Source organism: Tursiops truncatus, chromosome 1 (assembly GCF_011762595.2).
Source record: "Tursiops truncatus isolate mTurTru1 chromosome 1, mTurTru1.mat.Y, whole genome shotgun sequence".
NCBI classification, from domain to species: domain Eukaryota; kingdom Metazoa; phylum Chordata; class Mammalia; order Artiodactyla; family Delphinidae; genus Tursiops; species Tursiops truncatus.
The window spans coordinates 152,432,915-152,456,134 of record NC_047034.1 but is presented as its reverse complement, the minus strand read 5'-3'; the positions used below and the strand labels follow the sequence as shown (position 1 = coordinate 152,456,134).

General features: G+C 48.7%; 1 protein-coding gene across 4 annotated transcripts in view; it reads left to right on the top strand.

Moving 5' to 3' along the window:
• The first annotated feature begins 923 nt into the window (after window positions 1-923).
• MACF1 (microtubule actin crosslinking factor 1) overlaps window positions 924-23,220 on the top strand; it is a 341,877-nt gene continuing 319,580 nt past the window's right edge. For 3 of the 4 annotated variants that reach the window (XM_073791606.1, XM_073791623.1, XM_073791602.1), the window contains exon 1: window positions 924-1,158. In XM_073791606.1, coding sequence (XP_073647707.1) covers window positions 939-1,158 — 220 coding nt within the window. In that variant the 5' untranslated portion in view covers window positions 924-938. Of the gene's footprint in view, window positions 1,159-14,850; window positions 15,125-23,220 lie in introns of those variants that run through there. The other variant, XM_019938068.3, reaches the window with a different exon arrangement.

The following is a 23,220-nucleotide window of genomic DNA, read 5'->3' as shown; positions in this document are numbered from 1 at the left end:
CCAGGTCTGCCTTACTTCAAGTTTAGTGCTTTTTCTAATCTCTGTCTTTTGCCAGAGACAGTACAGGAGAAATCAAGAATTTCTGTCTATTCTAACTCATGCTTTATTGCATGCCTACCACTGAGATTGTGCTTTAGCTTTTTGAAAATACTTCCCATCTGTTGCCCATTTTATCCTTATAACATTCCCAGGAGGTAAGTAGAACAGGAATGTAATAATAGATGCTGTTTGTTGAGTGCTTATTGGACACCAGGCTCTGTTAAGCACTTTACCTGCATGATCTCATATATTCCTTGCAAACAACCCTGTGAGGTAGGTGCTATTACATTCCCATTTTATAGATGAGGATGCTGAGGCTCAAAGAGGTTAAATGGCTTCCCCAGGGTCACACAGCTAGTAAATGTTGGGGTAGAATTTGAATCCATATCTATCTGTAAGACTTGAAAGCTTAATCCTCCACAAGTACTAAGTAACAAAAATAGTGGTTACTAATAGCTAACTTTTTTGGTGGGGGTGGGGAGGCTCGCGGCATGTGGGATCTTAGTTCCCCGACCAGGGATCGAACCCGTGCCCCCTGCAGTGGAAGCGTGGAGTCTTAACCACTGGACTGCCAGGGAAGTCCCTAATAGGAGCTAACTTTTACATAGTGTTTTAAGATTTATAGGCACCTTCACATATATTACTTCACGTGATTTCCCCCAAACCCCATGAGTTAGTTTTGTCATGTAGTATAATTATCCCCGTTTTCCAGATAAGGAAACTGAGGTTCAGAGAGGTAAAGAAATCAAGTCAGTGGCAGAACCAGGACTAGAACCTCCGCTTCCCAAGTACCAGCATTCCTTTTGTGACCCCTTCGGTTTGTTCACATGCACTCCTCTCCCCTACAGATCACTTCTCCCTGGGCCCTAGGCCCTTCTGCTGCAGCCCCTGCCTGGGCCATGTCTTCCTCAGATGAAGAAACGCTCAGTGAGCGGTCATGCCGGAGTGAGCGGTCATGTCGGAGCGAGCGGTCTTACAGGAGTGAGCGGTCAGGGAGCCTGTCTCCCTGTCCCCCAGGGGACACCTTACCCTGGAACCTGCCACTGCATGAACAGAAAAAGCGGAAAAGCCAGGACTCGGTGCTGGATCCTGCGGAGCGTGCTGTGGTCAGAGTCGCTGGTAAGGAGACCCCGAGTGAGCTGGAGACCAAGGGTGTGCTGGATGGGGGTGGGGGTGTGGAGGGGCCCTCCCCGGGCTCTCTGACAGCTGGAGTCCAATTTGGTATTATTACTGCTGGAAAGATGATGAAAAGACATTAAAGAAAAATTTGAAAGAGGAAAGTCTGCCACTTCTAATGCCTGTGTGCTAAAGCCAGCCCCGTTTTCCTTTTTTTATCTTCTTCCCTGTCTCTGTCCACATGCAGTTATATTTTCCGTGTAGTCGCCTTCATGGCTCATGTACCATTCTGGATCTGACTTTTTTCACTTAACAACTCCTACATCGAAGATTTTCCATGTTACATCTTAGGCTTTATAGTTACCATTTTTAAAGGCTGTGTAATATTTCATGATTTAAAAAATCCTACTCATTTTTCACTTTTTTTTTTTTTTGCCACAATGGACAATGCTGCAGCAAACATCTTTATGAATAACAATACTTGACTTCCACTGAGTTATTTCCTTGGAATAAAGTCCTTGGAGAAGGCAGTTTCACGCACATTGCCTTCTAAAAATGTAGTCCATGTTTACCCTTTCTGCAGGGCAAGGGCTGAGGCTGCTCCCCCCTTGCCAAGCAGCAGAGCAGTGCAGTGCAGTGGTCACAAGCCCAGACTTTGGAGTCAGGGAGGGGAGGTGCTGGATTGTGGCCCTGCCACCGACCAGCCGTGTGACTGTGGGCAAGTCTCTCACCCTGCCTAAGCTTCACCTTCCTCATCTTGAGAATACTTCCTGTGCAGGGCTGTTTGGAGGATTAGATGAGATAATGTATGTAAAGCCCTTCGCACGGCTCTTGGCTCTGTAAGGGGGAAGTGCTCTCTCTGCTGCTTCCACCAGAGGCATCCAGAGCTGCCTCCGTGGGTTGTGTTCAGCATCTCAGCAGGTGCTGGTGCCAGAGTGCAGACAGAAAGACAGACAAAGCAGTGCCTGTAGTGAATTCAGTGACATCGCCCACTTGCAGTCCATCACCAAGGCCTGTCCTGCTACCTCCTTTGTGTCCCTCCAACAAGGCACCCTGCCTGCCTCCACTTTGTCGTCTCTCACCTGGACCTTCCAACCTCCATCTGATAGTTCTCTTCCTTCCGGTCTTGCCCCACTTCCTCTACATGACTGACAGAGTATTTTGTTCAAAAATGCAGACCTGATCCTGTTACTCAGCTGCTTACACACCTGCTTTGGCTTTTCATCCCTGTGGAATAAAGGCTATGGCATGAACACCCATCAAAATCAGCCCTACTTCCAGGCACCCTGCCACATTGAGCTGTACCTCAGCTCCCACAGACGTGCCTCCTGCAGGATCAGGCCTCCATGCCTGAACTTTCTTCTCTGCGAGGTGCCGGGAGCCCCTCCTCCTGTTGTAAGGGCCGCCTCCCCTCTCCCTATTACCCGCTGAGGTATCCAGAGCTCCCTCCTCCGCTCTCATTTCATACTTTTCTCTCCTCTGTTCCCTGGTACAGCATAGCAGTCATCCCACGGGGGTGCCCGTCACTCCCTTAGGACTGTAAGCAATTCCAGACCATGTCTTGTTTATGTTTTTACCCCCAGCTCCTTTCACAGGGCCTTGTGCATGTTGGAGATCAACCAGTATTGAATGAATGAATGCAAGGAGTGCTTAGAGGACAACATGTGACCGATTGTGATCCAGGAACAGGCAGTGGGCTGTAGTGGAAAGCTAGGCGGGGAGAGGGCTATGTGGGCTCAAGTAATCAGGAAAGGATCTGAGAGGGGGTGAGCTTCAAGGGAGGAGACGTGGAAGACAGGCTGGAGAGCTTGAACCCCTTCTGTGGGCAATAGGAAGCCCCTGAGGAAGGACTCTTTAGTCCTTCTCGAGACCTTTGGGCCTATGGCATCAGGCAGTCAATAGAGTTTCAGAGCTGTCCCTACGATGCAGGAAGGGCTTTATTTGTCTCCAGCCTTGAAGGGTCCCCACTGAGGGGCCTCTGGACACACAAACCCCTCATTCTCCTGAAGGCAGCAGAGTGGAGGCCTCCTTCTCCCTTCCTCACACCCTGCAGCCCCATCCTCCATCACACATGAACACAGTGGGCCTTCCGTATCCATAGGTGTGGAACCCGCAGATATGGAGGATCAACTGTATGACATCAATTTGGATATAAGGGACTTGAGCATCCGTGGATTTTGGTATCTGCTGGGGTTCTGGAACCAATCCCCCCGCACATACCGAGGGATGACTGTACTTATAGATCCCTTTGTGATGAATCCCCTTCCAGTCTTCGCTGAAGAACCCCAAGGGATGATTTGCCTGCTGTTTAACATTCCGAGTCTAGAACAGAAATGGAGTGGACCCAAGGGGGCTCAATGCCTCAGAACGCTGCTGGGTCCACTGAGCAAAGGGATGGGGGGTTGCTGTGCTGTTTCCGGCATCCGTGGCCGATCTTCTTTACGTCCTAACACTGCCACATAACTGTCTTGAGAAGGGGGCTGGGCCAGTGAGGCTGAAAACGGGGAGACTGCCATGGTTAAAAATAACTTGGGCGCTGCAGTTGGGCGTGTTTCGTTAGCAGGAGAGAAGAGAGGCAGCAGAGAAGAGGCGGGACCGCTACTTCAGGGCCTGGCTGAGATCTTCCTGTGATTTAGAACATCATGGGGGTTCTACCAGAGTAATTAAAAAGGCAGCCTTCCTTCTTCGGGGATTGCTTCCTGTGAGGTGCAGGAAGGGCACGTCTGGGAGTCCCTATGTGCGCTGAAGCTCTCTGAAGTTAGAACTTACATTCTGGGAGGAAATGAAGTCAGTCTCATCCTGGAAGCCAGCTGTGGCCTGTGCAGTTTTCTCCTCCCCATGAGCCTGGGTTCTGAAGCCAAGCAGGGGTGTCTGAATCAGTCTCACCAAATACACAGACCGCCCCCTTCCCTGGCCCCATTCAGTGTCCTGGGCTGGTCTCAGGGCCTCCCCTATGCTGGAGAGGCCGGATGGGGGACCCCTGCTGATCACACGTGTCGGATGGAGAGGCATGTCAGGGCCGGGAAAACTGCAGATCTCAGTCTACAAAGTCAGAACAGGTTCTAGGCGCCCCACGCATGATGTAACCCTATTCTTCCCATCCTTATCCTTTCCCTCCATTTTTTCTTTTTCTCGTCCTTGCTAGCCCTGTTCTCAACTCCTTAAGCCCGGCCACATTGAGGTGGAATAATAGTCATTAACGAGAAAACCTTGTTTCTGTTGATCACAGAGATTTCACAGTGACAGTGCGTTAGGTGGAACACGTGTTAGGATCTGAGGCCCAAAGGGTTTAAGGGACTTGCCTATAGTCATACAGGACCGGTAGACCCAGATCTTCTAACTCCGGGTACATTGCGATTTCCATTCCCTTAGGCAATAGCTGGCAGCCAGGCCAGCGGGAAACTTCTGCAGGAGACAATCTATCTAAATAGCTGCCTTGGTCTCCAGACTCACCAGAGAGTCATTCTGGTCACTTCTGGGAGATGCCTCAGGATCCTGACCTATAGAGAAAAGCAGAGACAAAGATCTAGTAAACTGACCCTTCGAAGCCCTTTAGCTCTCTGTTATTGAATAGAAATATCCTTATTCATTGGTGGGGTGGCGGGGTGATAGGAAGCGGGGAGCTGAGGAGGGTACTTGAGCAAGGAACACAACCCCATAGCGTAGAACAGGGGAGAGGAGAGAAGGCTGTATCCCTCGGGGCTTATGAGGAGTGGGGGGAAAAAACAAGAGTGCGGGACCATGTCACATGGTTGTACACTGCACGACTCTAGGGGGCACCATTCATACTTTTGTCATTGTAGGTTTGTATTGTGGCAAATTTCCTGCAGATGGCAGTAAAGTATCTGGAGGAAGGGACCCTGTTTGGGCAGGGCTGGGTGCAGGAAGGATTCTTTATCTACCTATCAATCAGGTATTCAACCATCTTAACATCACATATTCAGGACCCTCCCTGTTCTTGGCATTTATACTTAAGGATGACTGAAGATGTGATCCCTTCTTCATGAAACTCAGTCTAGTTAAGAGGACAGGAGGGACAGAATAATTACATTCCTGTATGTATTGGGAAAGAAGGGAGCGCAGGGACTCAGGGCTAAGGACTGGCCTCCCGGTGAACCAGTAGAAATCTATAGGATTTGTTTTTGGGAACCTCTCAGCAGGTGCTGGTGAAGTCATCATCCTCAACATTTGCTTCAACGTGGTCTCCTCCAGGAAGCCTTCCCTGGTCTCTCCAGTCAGACAGCAATCGTATCTCTACCCAGCCCTTGTTTCAGCTGGCCTTATGTTAAAGTTCATTGTTTCCACGTATGTTTCCCCCTCCAGATCTCGCTGGTGAGAGCATGCTGTAGTCAGGAGGCCCATCTCATCCTTCATGGTGTTGCCCCAGGATCTCACTCTGAAAGCGTGGGCTCTAGAAGCTAGAGGCTCAGGGAGGGCTGTGAAATGCAGCTCGGATGCTGGTGTTTGCTCCTGCTTTCAGAGCCTAAGCTCAGCTGCTGGAGTCACTCAGGGGCTCACTCCTGGGGAGATAGCCTTAAGAGCTTGTGCCTGGTCAGAGGAAGAAGCCTAATCCTCTGTGCCCATGTGTCTCTCCTCCAGGATGGAAGCTCTCAGAAGGCGCCTCTCTGCTTCTTCATTCATTCATTCATTCATTCATTCAGTTTAAAAAGTGGGTTTCGCCCCAGCTATGTGCCAGGCACTGTGAAGACAAGTGGATCTGGTGTCAGAAAACTTGGGCAAATGACTTCACTTCTTAGGGCTTCGGTTTCCTTATCTGTAAAGGGGAGATAATGACATCTGCTTCGAATGATCATTGGATGAAAGTCAGAACATACTAGACAAACATGGGTTAACATGTCTATTACTGCACTTAGTGTGTCATTCTTTGTATCTTCCCTGGGCAACTAGAAGAGGCAGTGGGGACTCCAGGAAGCCAGTAGTTTCCTAGGCGAGCGAGGAAGTGGCCCCAGGCCTCTTAGTCCTGTCCCTTTCTTTTGTTCACTCCAGGGCTTTGTCAGAGAGCAGATGGAAGTGTGAGTGTGTGTGTTTCTGGCCAAGCCATTATGGGAAAAAGGGGATGCAGGGGTGGAAAATGGAGCCCTAAAAGCAATTCTATTGGGAATCCCTACTCCTGAGCCCAAGGCTCCTCCTCCTTTCTAGCTTCTCTGCTTCTTCCTGGCAATATCCTCAGAGTCCCTGACCCTGTCCTGGAGCTCCGTTTCAGTAGCAGGAGAGATGAACAGGAGAGAGTCCCTGAAAGTGGGGCAGAATGGATTGCAGCTACACACCACCGGCTCAGCTCCAGCTCTTTGAAAGTAAATGTGGGTCACATTAGCTGCAGGGATGGAAAATGACCACGTGGGCAGAATTCTGTGCAGGCAGCAGAAAAGACAGCCAAGCTATCCTTTTTCTGAGGCTCAGGGTCCCTGTGGGACCGCAGCTAGTCAGGGAAGGTGGTTGTCACATTGCAAGGTGCTGTCTTTATGCCACTGGATTCCCATCATGCTTTTCTAGTGACTTCCCCGGTGACACAAAGACAGGTTTGGAATGTCAGTCTGACTCACGCCTTTCTGTTCTGGAGCAACCTAGGACTGAGGTTAGGAATGCGGAGGAAGAACGGGTTAATTTGGGGGCTGTGGAAAGCTGTCATTTATGGGGTTAGAGACTTGATGCCTCCAGAGGCGCTGACAGTGCAGCAGGATCTGGGGCTGCACTTGTCTTTTATTCCAGCAGTCCTCCTCCTGGGGAAAGGTCTGTGAACACACCTGGGTGTGAGTGTTAAGAACCCATCGTCACCAAAGTGCTATCCTGAGCCTGGCCAGTTGCTGTTGCTAGGACCTGCTGTGATTTGGCCCCTGGTCTGCCTGTTGCCACCTGTCGGGTAGAAGCCAGCCAGCTTCCTGGCTCTGCCTTGGCTCTCCTGCAGAAGCAGAACTGGTGTCCCTGGCTCGAATCTCTGCCCTGACTTAGGATGCTGCTGCAGAGAAGGTCTGGAAGCCCCTGTAGCTTGAAGAGTGATTATGGGCTGAAGTTTCTGTTCTCAGCTGTGTCCCACCCCTACCCCAGAAGGTACCAGGCTTTTGCCTTGTGGTCAAGGGGAGGATTCTGCCTGGAGCCTCAGTGGGTGTGTCTCTAGGCATCCTCTTCCCTTCTCATTCCCTCTTAAATCTTCCATTCATTCACTCCAGGGAATGGCTTTGGGAGTCAGCTGGAGTGCCAGTTCCATCACTTCATCAGTTGGGTGACCCTGAGAAGTTACTAACCTCACTGAGCCACACTTTCTCACGGGTAAAATGGGGGAGCACGAGTGCCACTGCCAGGTCTTGCAGAGTGGGTTAAATGAGATAGTGGGAGTGAGGGGCCTGGCCCATGCCTGCCATGCAGTCAGACTTGATACGTGTTAGCTCTTCTCATTAATATCATTCATTCACTCATACACTTGTTCACTAATTCATGACTGCATTGATTCATTTCTTTGCTCATTCGTTGATCATGCACATGTTCATTTAACACATATTCCTAGGACTGCTTTATGCTAGGCTCAGACTAGGCTTCAGAACGCAGCTCCCACCTGTAAAGGCAGCTAGGATGTGACATGAGCTGCGCACATTGTAAGCCCAGAGTTGTGAGGACGTTCTGAGAGGGAAGGGCTTCTTCCTACTTCTGCCCTGCCTCCTAGCTTAGAGCAATGATGGCATTTGATCTGGGACTTGGAAAAGAAATAGGAATTTGCCAGGACAGTCTGAAAAGAGAGGGCACGTCCCTGTTGCTATTCTTGCTCTCCTTTCTTTGGCCTCAATAGAAAGGAAGGAAGGGAAATGAAGAGAGAACAGCTGGTGGGAGTTAGGAGTTAAAGAATCCAGAGGTTAGTCTGGGGAGTTGAACTCTGGACTCAGTCCAGGAGCTCCTGAGAGCTGATGCCAGCGGGGATCCCCTCGTAAATAGTAGTTGGAAAAGCTCCTGTGTATTGAGTCTGAGATGTGTGCCAGGCATTTTCCATATATCGTTGAAAACTCATGGAACCTTGGGAAGTAGGTGCTATTCTCCCTGTTGACAGAGAGGAAAGTTAAGGAACTTGTTTGAGCTCATACACTTGGCCAGTAGTGGAGCTGGGGTGCAGCATTGCTGAATGTGCACAGCGTCCCCTGAAACACAACACGGGCATGTGCCCTTTGGAATTGTTCATTGCTGGGGTTCAGGTTGGCCTAACTCCCAAGTTCCCAGCTTTCTTCAGAACACTTTAAACGTGTACTAAAGTAGTGAGAATACAATGAACCCCTATCCATCACCCAGATTCAAGAGTTATCCATTCATGGCTAGTCTTATTTCATACACACACCCCAATTCTGCCTCCCCAGTTACATAGGTGGAAGTTCCAGAAATCACATACTTGCACCTCCCACACTTTTAAACTCTGATATTATATTGCCTTTCCCCCAGTAGGAAATATTTCAGTTTATGTGCTCAGTAGTTCTATCTGAAGTCTGGTCAAGTTCCACTGAAGCATTTCGCAGAAATATCAGGAGGGATCCTGCCTCCTGGCCCAGGGGTGTTTCAGTGTCACTTGTCTGATCCTCCGTTCCTTCCAGCTTGAGGTTCATGCCCTACTCCCAGAAACACAGAGCTAGGCTGGAGCATACCTGGTTCTGGGAGTGAACTTGGTTTCTGAGGAATGTGTCTGTCTGTTTTGCCTAAAACACTTCAGATCCGCAGACCCTGGGTTTGAATCAGCGCCCTGCCAATGTACTTGAGGAAAGTACCCCTAACCTAGATTTTGAGGATTCTGTCTTGAGAGACTGAAGTTGAGATGCAGTAGGAGTGAAGTCTTTTAAATCTCAGAGGGAAGGAATTTTGTTCTTGTGGGAGGGACCTATGCCCCAGGCCTGCCCTGTTGCTGGTGAACTGTTCCTGAGGGAGTACTGGTTGGGGAGATGTTGTGTTAACTGGAAGGAGCTTCGTACGAGCCACAACTCCTAATCTGGGGAAGCTCCCGATTCCCCAAAGGGTACAGACTGCCCGTGGCCCTGTTTGGTAGGAACTCGGGAGGCCCCACACAGGATGAGGCCCTCCCCTGTCCCAGAGCAGGAAGGGAGGTTGGGTGCGGTTGAGCAAATAGGGCTCAGGTTGGCCTGATTCCTTAAAAAGGGAAAATGGAGCAGTTATATTCCCAGAGACTGGGAGCTAGGCGAGGGGCCAGTACCTTTTCCAGCTACTATTGATATGTTCCAAATGCTGGGCTTTGTGCTTAGGATCTTACATGCTATGTCTGACCTAATCCTCAAAATAACTTTAGGAGGCCGACGTGCTGGAGTAGAGGAAACAGAAACCCAGAGAGTTGGGTAACTTGCTCAAGGTCTCCCAGCCAGTGAGGGGATCAAGCTGGGAATGGCACTAGCTCTGCCTAGGGCAACCCACTGCCTTCCCCATTACAAGGAACAGTGGTTTAATGACAGCTAACATCTGTGTGCCACTTCAGGGTTCACAGAGTGCCTTGACACCCATTATCTCCACTGAGCCTCGGGAAGCCGAGGGCGGGCAAGGTGTTCCACGCCCCTTTGGGACAGCTGCCTATCAGGGGTCCAGCTTCTGCTCATTTCCCCCAGTAAAGAGGGAAGATTCTTTGGCATTGGCTCTGACAAGCCAGGGGAGAAGGCCCAGGGAGAGGCTGAGGTGGAGAGACTTGGCCAGTTGCTATGGTAACCCAGATGGCTGAGTAACCATTTTGAACGTTGCTATGGTGACGGGGTGACGGGCTGCCCGGTGGCTGGGATCTTGTCTTCCTGGGTGGCTGGCACCATCCCGGCCTCTTAAATTAGCAGTTTTTCACTTTCTGAACAGAAGAGGGCAGCATGATAGTAGGCAAAGCCTTCCTACCCCAGAGCAGATTTGGGAACTTGAGGCAAAGTTTAGCAAGCGTTTCCAGGGTCTGGGCGGAAAAGGAGCTTTGGCTGGGATTGGCTAAAGCTGGTGTCTAAAAGGATGGTGGGGCTGAACCTGGAGACGGGTCTTCTGAGCCTAGAACTAGATTTTCTCCCAAGAGCTGGTCAAAGGATAGGGCTTGGGGCAGCCCCTTCAGTGTCTGGCTGTCTGGCTCCAGCTACTATTAGGGCACAGGAGACAGTTAACCCCTTCAAAGAGGAACAGAGAAAACACACACACACACACACACACACACACACACACACACACACACACACACACACACCCACCCACCCTACTAGCAAAGAATTTATTTATAAAGCATCAATTAACACATGTAAAATAATGCAACATGAGTCAAGCTGAAGAAGTGCTAGGAGTAAACCTTCCAGAGATTGGAAGAGGAGCAGTAACAGGAGAAATGATTCTGCACTTCCCTCTTTCCTCCCTGCACATGAAATGCCGTCAGCTCTTGGCCACTGAGTGGACAGTATATTGGACTCTCAACTGTCTTGAATCGCAGATCTAGCTCACACCCCCATCTCCGTATGTCTTCAGCGAGGCATCCACGCCTTCAGCAAATATTTACTGAACACCCACTAGGTGCAAAGCACTGTGTTAGGCCCTGTGATGAAGAAGGTGAAATAGATGCCTGCGCCTCAAAGAACTTATGAACCAGGAGGTTAAGGAGGCAGCGATGCAGACATGCACAGTGCGTGTGGTTGCCCGAGGAATAGGGGAAAGAAAATGCAGTTGGGATTTTGAGGAGAAGAGCCTCTTCTACCTGGATTGACTAAAAATAACTTCAAGTCGTTTCAGGTGAGCTTTCAAGATGGGTAGGGGTTCAGTAGGTGGAGTTGAGGGTGGAGGACATTCCAGGCAAAGGCTCCGAGTTTGATTACAGGGGAAGATGCTGAATGTGAGGGTATAAGGGGAGATCAGACTGTAAAGGAAGGTGGATGTCAAAATATGGAGGACTTTGAATGCCAGGCAGAGATAAGGGAAGCTGTGAGAGAAGCATAGTCTCTTCTTGAAGACGCTAGCCTTCTAGCTAGTCAGAAGCTACGGGCAGCTGAGTATTTTAGGATCATCTGGTTCAGTCGTTCATGCATTTAATCAAAAATTAAAACAAATATTTAATGAGTGCCCTCTATGCGCCAGGTCATTTGCTCAATGCTAAGGACCCTGTGGTGAGCAAGACACACAACAGCCGCAGCCCTCAGGGAGCTAGTGATTTAGTAAGGATGAAAGACACTGAACCTGTAACAGACCAAATAACTTTGGCTATTACCAAAGGGGAGTAGAGAGGCAGGAGGGCCTGCTAATCTGGGGGATGAAGGCAGGCTTCCCTGCGGGATTTTCAGCAGAGGCCTGAGTAGGAGTGAGCCAGGTCCAAAGAGGAGAGCAGTGAAGGGTTCTGGCCTGGGAGAAAAGCAGGTGGGAAGGCCCTGAGGCGAGAGAGCCCCTTGGAGGAGCTGAAAGAAAGAAGTTGAGCTTCAGGGAGAGAGGCACCTGGTGAGGCTTAAGTGGGGGAGGACACCCAGAGAAAAAGAGCTTTATTTGCTTGCACTACCCCTTCCCCCCACTAGATGCCCTTCTGAGTACACCCTGCCTCCTTCAGCTTACCCCCATTGCAGCCTCTTTAGAAATGCAACAGCATTCTCACCATTGGAGCAAAGGAAAATCATAGACCAAAAGGAGAAAGCCTCAGAGCTGTCCCAGTTGTGTGGTCTGGCTATAAATTTAGACTGTTGCTTGGAAAAACCCAAAAACCTCCCCTTCCTATGCTTCCTTCTTCCCATCCCCCCCCAGCAGCCGCTTTGTTCCTCTATCCTTGTAAAATTTTCTCTATATAAAACAGGAACATCAGCCAAACATGTGGACTTCCCCCTTTCCATTCATTAGAAGAATGCATTACTTCGAAATCTCTTAGGAGCATTTAAATGCAAATCTTGTCAAGAAAGCTACTTGAGTCTGAGAAGCCCTTCTAGCCACAACCCAAACCAGAACTTTCTTCCTTGATTACCATGCTTCTTAATGGTAATCTCAACCCCTTGCCCTCTCCGCCAAATCGCCCCCAGGCCTTCAACAAAGCCTGGTTCCCAGAACAGACTGTTACTCCCTTCCTGCCCTAGTCTTTCCTCACCTTTGGCAAACCTCACTCACAATTCTTGAGGAACCTGCTAAGTGGTGTATGTAGCAGCTCCAGGAAGGGATGGAGGGACTTTCCTATTTACTGTGATGAAAATGAGGAGGCAAATGTCTGTTTGGGGACGAGGGTGGAGGTGTGTGCCTGTGTCTGGGACTTCCTAGCCCCACTGGTATAAAATAATATAGGAAATGCAGATGACTCAGCACTGATACAGTCAAGATCCTCAGAGTTAGCATTTCTGTATTCTCTGCTGTTTACGAAAAATGTGCTTATGCCATCAATCACCGACTCCTTCATTCTGCATTTTCTACTAAAAGCTGCTTATTTATTTTAAAAAGAATAAACCTCAAGCTTCTTCTCTTCCTTTTCTTAAACTGAGCTTATTAGCCACTGATGCCAAACTGCAAACTAGCTTTTTTTGAGCACACAGGACTAAACTGGAAGGAAATGAGCATTTGCCCAAGGATCCTCCCTGTCCATCCTCTTTCAGGCCTTTCCCTGTATGGTCTCTATGCCTAGAACTTGGGCAGGCCAGCAAAACTTGATGGAAAAAGATATGATTAATGACTTGCTCACCCCATTTCTGATCATGGTATGATGTGGAAACAACCGTCGTGCGCCTATTAGTGAAAAGCATCATCTCTTTTTTTTAAAATTTTTGGCTGCGTTGGGTCTTCGTTGCTGTGCGCAGGATGTTCTCTAGTTGCGGGGAGCAGGGGCTACTCTTTTTTTTTTTTTAGGGACTACTCTTTGTTGTAGTGCGCAGGCTTCTCATCGCGGTGACTTCTTGCGGAGCACGGGCTCTAGGTACGCGGGCTTCAGTAGTTGTGGCACGTGGGCTCAGTAGTTGTGGCACGTGGGCTCAGTAGTTGTGGCACGTGGGCTCAGTAGTTGTGGCACGTGGGCTCAGTAGTTGTGGCTTGCGGGCTCTAGAGCGCACGCTCAGTAGTTGTGGCGCACGGGCTTAGTTGCTCCATGGCATGTGGGATCTTCCCGGACCAGGGCTCGAACCCATGTCCCTTACATTGGCAGGCGGATTCTTAACCACTGCGTCACCAGGGAAGCCCTGTCATCTCTTCTTGTTATTAACGTGCTTGCTGAGCATTGACCAAATACTTGGCACTACTCATAGCGTACAGAGATGCAGGCCTTGCCCTGGGGGTGAGAAGCTTCTCTTAAAAATCTCAGAATGGGAACTGAAGTGGAAGCCTGAGTCCCAGTTTTGTCTGCTCAGTGTCACATGAATTCTCCTTTTACTTGCTAGCGTGCTGTTACTATGAGATCAGCCAGCCTAGCTTTCAACCCACAACCACTTTTCCACCTGCTCCCCCCATCCCCCAAATCAACAGGCTTGTTGAGGCTGGGGAGGATAATGGCTGGATGGGGGTAGATGTGGGCAAAAAATCACCTGCATTTACCTGAGTTCCTCGTTCACTGCTCTTGGCCCCAATGCAGTCTGTGAATATTGGGTCTGAAGGATACACAACTGAATGCAGGATCAGAGGATACTGGGAACTCCCTTCTCAGAATTGTCCCCAATACATCTCTACCCATATTTACCAGCGTCCTTTCTTCATTCTTTCCTTTTCCCTGATGACAGAGAATAATTGGCTTCCCTTTTTCTTCCCTGAGCAGCTATGCTCCAGAATTCTTTTCTTTGTTCCATAGCAGTCCTGATTCAGTCTCAGGTTCCCACATTTCTCCCTTTTGATCTAAGCCTTTCTGTGCCTGAGGCTGTCACAGTATAATAATCCTGTTGCATCTTTTCCCCATAGATGTGTGTCCTCCTGTCTCTCCTCTTATTCACCCCACGGTGCAGTCAGAATCCTGTTTTCATTCCCTCAGTTGTCATTTCTCAGGCTCTGGCTCCTCGTTCTGGGCCTGGTTTACTTCATGGTGCTGGGTAGGCTCTCGCATTTCGAGTTCAGTTTCTTCCGTTTCTGGAAAACCCTTTGTTCCTGGGATTCTTTGTGGTCTGAGTGTTCCCTTGGCCTCACCCGGCAGCCCGTCTGGATCTTGCCCCGGCCTCATTCGGACCGCGTCTGGCCCTGCGATCTATCTAGGTCTTTGGCTCGCTCCCTTCCGTTCAGTGTCTCTGGGTTCTTCTCCAGCCGCCGCACAGGCCCAGCTCGGTTTCTCTCCAGCCAGCGGGCTCCCTCCTTTGTCCCGGCTCCGGGTGTGGGTCCGCCCCGAGCGGGGCAGCCCTCCCGCCCCGCGGAGTGGGCCTCGGCCTCTCGCGGCCCCTGTGGCCGGCCAGGCCTTTCATCCCGACGCGCCAGGGGCCTCCCACCCAGCGGGGCTCCGGCGGAACGCCCCCGCGGGGGCTGGCCTCCCGGCCCCCAACCTCGGCCCCCTCCCCTGCCCGGCCGCGCGGAGGTCCGTAGCCCCTGGTGTGTGTGTGTGTGGTGGCGGGGGGGGGGGAACCTGGGGGGGCCGCCCCGGGGCCGAGGACGCGCCGGGCCGCGGAGGCGGCGGGAAAAGGGGCGGGGAGCGGGCCGGGCCTGGCGCTCCTGACGGGAGGAGCCGCTGCCGCCGCCGCGGGCGGGGTGGGCTGAGGGAGGAGCGGAGCCGAGGGGTGGGGAGGCGGAAACGCCAGCGGGACCGGCGGCGGAGCGCGAGCGGGTTGAGGAGCGGAGAGCGAGCGGCAGGCCGGCAGGGCAGGCGCGGAGCGGAGAGCCGAGAGCCAGGGCGCCGCCGCCGCCGTCCCGGGCCGCACAAAAGGCCGAGGCTCGGGCCGTCGCCTCAGCGCGCGGACCTGCAAGCGGCGCCCGCCGGGGCCCCGGGAGAGCACGGCGCGGGCGGCCATGGCCGGCTACGTGCCGGGTCAGCAGCCGGCCAACCGCAGCCAGGAGAAGGAGTTCGTGCAGGCGTACGAGGATGTGCTGGAGCGCTACAAAGGTGCGGCGGCGGGCGGGCGGCCCGGGGACTGGCCGGAGCCGGGGCCCGCGGCAGGTGGGGCGGCGGGCGGGGTGGCGCCCACCGGCGCTGGGGCCGGGCCGGAGCCGCCGGGGGCCGGGACCGGCTCGTTTCCAGAGTTGAGATGAGCCTCCGAGCCTTCTCCCACCTGGGACGGCGCCTTCACAGCACTAGTTACATTCTAGTGCCCTGTTATCTGGCCCCCGCTGGAAGGAGGCGAGGCCGGGCGCTGTTTCGGAGACCTAACGCGGCGGGGAGTGCGGGGAGGGGGAGGAGAGAGGAGGAGCTGGGGCGGGAGAAGCCTCCCGTTCCTGGAGAGGCTCGGACCTCCGCGTGCCCGCCGAGGGACCCTCGTCCCCTTTTGTCTCCCTCGGCCTCTGCTCAGTCGCGTGGCAGCCGAGGTTATGAACCACCTTGGTGACTTGGGGGTCGGGGGGGCAGCGGTCGAGCGTCGGCCGGGGTCGGTGAATGTGCAGTTCTGGTGGCGAGGCCTCCTCCCACCCCCAGCCCCTGGGCTTCCAGCCTGATCGAGGCAGGGGTCTATGCTCCCCCCTCCCCGCCCCCCCCAAAGATTTGTCTTGGAGCTCGGATTTCCGCCCCTGGAAGCTCTTTTGCTAAGCACTTCTGCAAGTTAATGCCTTATCCAAAGCCCGGGTATCTGCAGAGAAAGTTTTGACAGGCCCAGAGTCTCGGTGGACCGCATTTCCCTAACTGCTGTAGGTGCCCCTTAGTGGAAGCCAGGGATGCGTGGCCTTAGGAGGCCCCTGCTTTGATCTTTAACATCCAGTTCTGGGGTTTTGCTTTGTGTGGCAGTTGTGCTTTCCACAGACATGGAGATTTTCCCAGAAACTACATAGGCAGCACTTTCTCCTATTTTATTCAGCTGGGGCCCTTGTGACTGGGCCTTTAGTTTCTTTTCATCTGAAGGAGAGGAAACTTCAGCCCTTCTGACCGAGTCCAGCATACTTGCTTACGGCAGCTACTCAGTGAAGGGAAACTAATGAAGAAGCTGTAAAACGTTTTTTTTTTTTTTTCCCTCATGCCTTTAGAGTTCTGCTTGGGAATGCAGCAGAGAGAGAGAGAGGGAGGGAGGGAGAGAGGGAGAGAGAGAGAGAAAGGTAAAATGCTGAAATGGACCTGCTTGGGAGTTCTACTTGTTCTCTTCTGCATTAGCTCCTGTAAGCTGTCCAGGTTTTCCTGCCTGCAGCAAGTTTTCTGTCACCCCCCTGTGGTCTTTCTTTTAAGAAATGTGGTTCATTTCAGAGCACAAAGAGGTTAGATTGTGCTGCTGAACTTTATTGAAAAAAAATACTGCTAAGTGGATGGTTTCATTAAGTTTCCTTTGCAGGCTTTTGAGCAACTCTGCGTTCTTCAGAGGGAGGACCCTCTGAGCCTGTCTCGGCTGTTACAGCTTTAAAAACCAGCAGAATTAAAACAAAAATAGGTGAAGAAATCCAAGTACCTCAATGAATCATATTGCTGGTGGCCTCCAGCTGAAAGGAAGTTGAATTGCTGCCATATGAAACTAGGAAAGAAGGGGGAAGCAGAGCGTATTCCAGGAGAGGCTCCTGTGTCCAGTCCTTTTAGCTGTCTCTCTCAGTTTGGCCTTCCTCTGAAGGACTTTGATCAGGTGTATAGGAATTTGGTCCTTCCCAGACCCAGATCTCTCTCTTGAGGGGAAGAATGAGTCAAAAATGGTTGGCCAGAGTAAATTAACTTGAGCTGTATGAGTCTGTTGTGCAGTCTGCTTTATGATAGGTGTAGAAGAATTTCTCTTCCCCCCACTGCACCATTCTCACTGGGAAGTCAGGGTGGATTAGCACCCTGGCCTTTGTTACTTTGCTGTGTGGAATTTCTGCATTTTCCAGATTTAGAAATCCCCTTACTACCTTATTGGAGAACTGTTTGCCTAAGCTGGAATCAATAGAGTGAGCTGGGGAGGTAGTTTGTGAGGTTAAAGCCAGGAATTAGATTTGGAGAGACTTGGGGAAAGAGATATTGATGATGATGGGGTCCTAGACACTCACTGTTTGGCCACTAAATTACTTGGATCTCTCTTTCTGCTGCTATTAATTTGTAGTCACCTCATTTCTACAAATGAAGTAGGATTTTTGTATTCTGAAGGAGAGCTAAAGTTTTCAGCTGCGTAAACTGCCCTGGAAGGGGCAAAGATGAGAAGGGAAGTGATGCATTTGCATTGTGAAGGAAATAGAGCAGTATGTATTGCAGCTGTATTAAGGATGGTTTTCAAGCACTGGTTTTCCAGAATTGTGCTTGGCAACCATTTTCCTGTATGCTGGTCATGAGCATGGTTTTGGCAGGATTAGATGATTTAGCATGGACGTAAACACTCTGTTTTATTTCCTCAATATCCCAAAGCCTCTTTCAGAGCCTGACTGGCCAGCAAACAGGAGGTATTAGGTAATAACTCTGGATCCTAACCTTTCAGAGTGGGCAGCACCCCGACAGTGTCAGGGTAGGTTCTTCATTCTTCCAGTCCTCCAACCAACAATTGTTATATACCTGTTAGAGATAACACAGCGTTAGCCACCAGAGATGCCAGAATTATGAATGAGATCTGGATCCTGCCCTTGGTTATTCAATCTAGCACGGGAAAGATATATGCAAAACATGATAAATGCTAGAACAGAGGTGTGGATAAAGTACTATGGAAGTAAGAGGAGGGATGAATACCCTACTTGGGGTTCACTGGGAGATTTGACAAAAGTGGTGACACTTGAGAGAGCCTTTAGGGATGAATGGTATTTAGACTGATGGAGGGCGGTAGGGAGGGGAGAAGGCAGAGGGAATAAATAACACGTGCAAAGGCATGAAGGGATGAACGGTTCGAGGAACAGGAGTAGTTGGATGCGACTGAAGGGCTAGAGTTTTGTGGGAGCAGATGATACTGTAAAGAACTCAGAGTCCAGCTTGTAAAGATTCTTTTGTGGCTTTATTCCATAGGCACTGGGGGAGTCAGTCATTGAAAGTTAAAAAAAAAAATAAAGCAACCATTTGTATGCCAATTTTATTACTTCATAATAGAGGACATACCTGTGCAGTGATTGGAAATATTTACATTGCTATCTGGAGCACCCTTTTCCTTATACCAAAGTGCTTATGAAGCTTGTAATCAGATGGTTGCTTGGTAAACATGAAAACAAAGAAAAGAGGAATGTTTCATCCAGATGATGATATGGGCCCATCACAAAGTTCTCTGCTCTGTAGACTGAGGTCCCTGTGAACACCAATGGAAACTAAGAAAGAACAGTAGTTGAAGAGGTAGGAGGACCCGGATCTGATTCTTTTCTTAGTGTAGAGTCAAACTCTATTCTAGGCCACATATGGACAGAGTTTTAGGTTTTAGGGAGGAGGTTTAAAAACAAACACAATCTGGATTCGAGGTGGTTGGTTAAGCAGCATGGGTAATATGTAAGTTGGTTCAGGAGGAATTATACTTTCTGTTTTCACAAAGCCCTAAAGACTGAAAAGCCTTCACATGCCAGGCTGGACTAGGAATAAAAGAGAACATTCACATTTCAACGTTGGTAACATGGACTGTCTGGTACTTAAAAACTTGAGTTCTCACTAGGTTTATATGAAGCTAATTAGGACTGATTTTTGTTTATCATATCACAGAAAAGAACTTAAAAAACTCACCGCACAGAGAGTTGGGAGTGAAGGGTCTACCTACTATTTAATATGTAAAACCAGCAAGGCAGTATGATATAGTAGAAAGAGACAAGGTTTTGAATTTCTTCAGTCCTACTTTTGCCACTTACCTTCTGCTGTGTGACCTTGGAAAAGTTGCTTAACCTCTGATCTTTGTGTCTCTCATCTGTTAAAATGGGGATGATAATACTAACTCCTTGGGATTCATGAGAGTATAAATGAGCTCTTGGCACATATTAGGCCATTAATGTTTAGAAAAACCGTCATGTATATAGTACCTTGTATTTTACAGAGCAGCTTCATATTCATCATCTTATTTGACCTCCATAATATCCTGTAAAGAAAGTGTTATATATACACCTGGGCAAATTTAGGCAGAGACTTAAATTATTGCCCAAGAGCCAGAGGATCCAGGCTTCTAGATGAAGGTTTCCTATTATAATTTCCTATTATAGAAGGAAATTTAAAAATCAGAGCAGTGACTTGGTTGATTATGACAGTGCTTTAGTTGTTAGTATCATTGTATATAAGTATCATTCTTGTTATCAGTTTTTAGCCTCTGAACTACAGTCACACACCTTATGTGGCTTACCGGATCTCTGAACTGTGAAGGATTTCTTTTATTATGGGAGAGGTTTCATGGTATATAAATCACTTTGAAATTTTTATACAAAAGCAGTGTAGTGCAAAGTGATAAAGTTTTGTTAACACAGTGGTTGGAAAATACAGGCTTAGGATTTGGTATTGTTTAAGCGATACTCTGAAGCAACCTCTTGGGTAAATGTACACTCAGTTTTTAAGTTCCTTTTTAGAACACAGCCCATGAAATGGAGTGGATAGCTTCTAGACAGAACAATAGACTAATTGCTACTTTTGGACATGAACACTGTTAATTCAGAAAGTGAGTCAAGTCCGTCTGCTGGGAAATCACAAGCTTTGGCCACGTTCATGCTGTTGAAATCATAAAATGTGTGCATGTGCTAACAGTGCTTATGAGAGCTACTGCTTGCTTGCTTGCTTGGCAGGTGACATCATGAACACCAGGGAAATGCATCAGCTGAGGCCTTATTGTCCTGGTACTTTTCAGTGCCAGTTTCAGGTTTTAGAGATCACAGTAGAGAGAATACTTCAGAGTGCACATCTGGGAACAGGATCAAAGTCACAAGTGAACAATTATGGGTTGCACAATGAGTTGGTAGTGTTTTCTCAATGATCTTGAAAACACTCAGGCCCTCCTTTTACTAAGTAAGGTTGGCCCTTTCTGCTTCTGGTAATTATATGTTGAGCCACGTTGCAGCTAGGTTGTGTGGTGTGCTAAAGCTTCTGCTTCTGCTCTTCATGGTTTTGATTGGAGTTTAAGCCTCTGTTCTCTTGCTTCTGTCAGGGGCATTTACTAATTTCCTGGCCTGTAGGAGCCCTTTCAGCCCCATTGGCTTGGTTTGCAGTATCTAAGAATGTTTATTCCAACTTTTTTTGCTACTTCTAATAAAATATTATTTTTCCTTCCAGAACTCCTCAGTTCCTGGAATAAATTACACTGACTTTCTGATTCTTTGTCTCCAGCTTTTGGGGCCTTCCATAATTTGACTTGTCCTGCATACCTAACTATATCCACTGTGACTGGTTCTCTGCTTCATTTGGGCAGGTCTCAGTAATCCTTCCCCCGGGTCCTCATACCTGCCTCTGTGTCTTTCTGTTCTCTCTTCCTGGAATGCCCTCTCCCTTTCTCTCTGATTCTTCAAGTCTTATCTCTTTCTTCTTAATTAAAGCTAAGCACGAGCCCTGTGTCCTCCATGCATGTCCTCCTTTCTTCCATTCCTCTATCAGACATTCATCTCTCCGTTCCCTGATCTCTTAGAATGTCTACCTCATAATTAGTTCTTTAACTATATACTGTTTTGTGTTATTCTTGCATTGCCTCATGTCTGTTAGAATTGTTTCCCTAATGAGGTTTTATACTCTTACATTGTAGGGACTTTTTATACTTCTTTTGCATGTGGTCGATTGGCAGGGAATTTCTCTCAAGAGAAAGGGCAGTCATAGCACTTTCAAGTCATATTTTAAAACAATTTTATTTTCATATTGTAAAAGTAGTATGTGTTTAATGTAGAAAATGGTAAAAAAATACAGGACAGTGTATAGAACTTTAGATAATATGCCTTCCGTGTGTGTGTCGGGGGAGGGGGGGCGGGGAGTGTGGAGGGGCAGGCCAATTAACAGATAGATGTGCTTTAGCTGGAGAGAATGCAGCTCTCAAGGATAGGCCCTTTTTAGCCAGCCTGGGATCTGATACCCTTAGCTTGCTTTTGGCTCCATACATTTGTGTTACATTGTGAGTCTACTTTCACTGGGCCCAAACACTTATTTTTCTTTCTCTGTTCAAAACTGCTTTCTTCTGCATGACCATGTGTCAGTCATCAGGGATGTATGCCTGTTATCAGGAATGATTTGGGTTGTTGCCTAGGACAAGTTAATTAATTGGTCAGTCAGCATCTTTCTTTTGGGCAAGGGCTTTGCCAGCTGTACTGCTGGCTTCCCTCTTACCATAGCAAATTTCTCTCATCATTTTTCCTCAGAAATGTAAACACAGTTCCTTTGTGTTGATGAAAAGAACAAGCTTGCTTGAAGTGTCTTTTGGAGTTCAGATGGTTTCAACCCGCAGGAGCATGTTGGATTGAGATATATAGGAAGGGATTTTTTTTTTTTGGCTGTGTTTTTCAGTTGGTCACTCACAGTGAATAAACTCACTGCGTACACTGTATTCTACCAGTAGCTATAAGCAGATACTGTGTTGGGGAGTGTGTTAGTGGGGAGGTGGGAGGCACTTAGGAGTATTGAAAAAATATTAAGATTAGGGGTGGAGGGAAAGAAGGTCCTGTGAATGTTCATATGGGGAGCCTGAGTTTTATGCAATGGACAGGATTAACGTAGTGGCTGTGTAAATGATGGATGAGAGCGGAGACTGACTCTCTAGGAGGTCACTGTTGTAATTGAGTCAAGAGGTTAGATTAAGGGTTATTAAAGAGGGAGTGGGCATATTTGAGAGACATTTTGGGCAGGTACAGGGACTTAAGTTCAGATACTATACTAACATTGCTAACTCTTTTCTAGAAGATTTTGCCTTAAAAAAAAGAATTAACTACCCCTCACGCCAGGGCTATTCCAAAACAAAATCTTCTTTCTTGTATAAAAATCTTCTTTTAAAGATTTTACTCCATTCTGAACTTGTTAGATAGGGCTGTGCCTTTGAACCTATGACTTGAGGTTGTGTTTCTTCGTCTTTACTTCTCATTTAAACTAGCAATGCTGAGTGCCTCAGAATACCTATTCTACCCATTCTCTGGACAACCTTCATTGTATGCTTCCAGGAATACCTGCCAAGAATTGCATAAGAAATCCTCTTAAATCCCTTCTAAAATCTTCCGTTATATCTTGAAGTGCTAATCTCCCAGGATGTCAGGGGGCTTGTTTGGAGGATCCATTCATTCATTTAACTAGTAATCATTTATTGAATGTGTCTACTCTGAACCAGGCAATAGGCAAGGTGCTGAAGGAGCAAAGATACTGTCCTTGCATCTCTATGACCTTACAGTTTAACAGGGAAAACATATTGGTGAACTGACAATTACTGTCCATTGTAGGGAGTGCTATCCAACAGATGAGTCTGGTGCCATGGTAGTGAAGAGGAGTACCCATGACAGCCAGGGTGGGAAGGGGCCAGGGAAGGCATCCAAGAGGAAATGACTGAGCTGTCACCTAAAGAATTCAGAACTCTAGGCAAAAAGTTCAGGTAAAGGGCATTCTGGGCAGCATGAACAGAAGTAGGGATGAGAGAGCCTTAGGAGAGGAAATATGGAATCTTAGTAAGGTTGGAGTGCAGGATGTGAGGGAAGGAGAAACGAGATGAGGTAGGAAAAGTAGGCAGAGCTAGAATGTTGACTGGCTGTGTATATCATACTGCAGAGTTTAGACTTCATCCTACAGGCTTTTGGGAGCCATTGAAGGATCTTAGGCAAGGAAGACTAGGGTTGGGTTTACATTTTAGAAATATCCCTGCTCTGGCAGAGTCGTGAAGGAGGTTTGGAGAGGGGCAAGTCTAGTGACAGACTAGTTAGGAGGCTGTTACAGTAACTTAGGAGTGATTAGAGTGTAAACTAAGGTTGTGGACCTAGTAATGTAAAGTGGACAAATCAAGAAACGTTAAGGGGTAAAATCCATATATTTATTTATTTATTTTTTTGTCTGTGTTGGGTCTTTGTTGCTGTGCGCGGACTTTTTCTAGTTGCTGCGAGCGGGGGCTACTCTTTGTTGCGGTGCGCGGGCTTCTCATTGAGGCGGCTTCTCTTGTTGCAGAACACGGGCTCTAGGCGCATGGGCTTCAGTAGCTGTGGTGCTCGGGCTCAGTA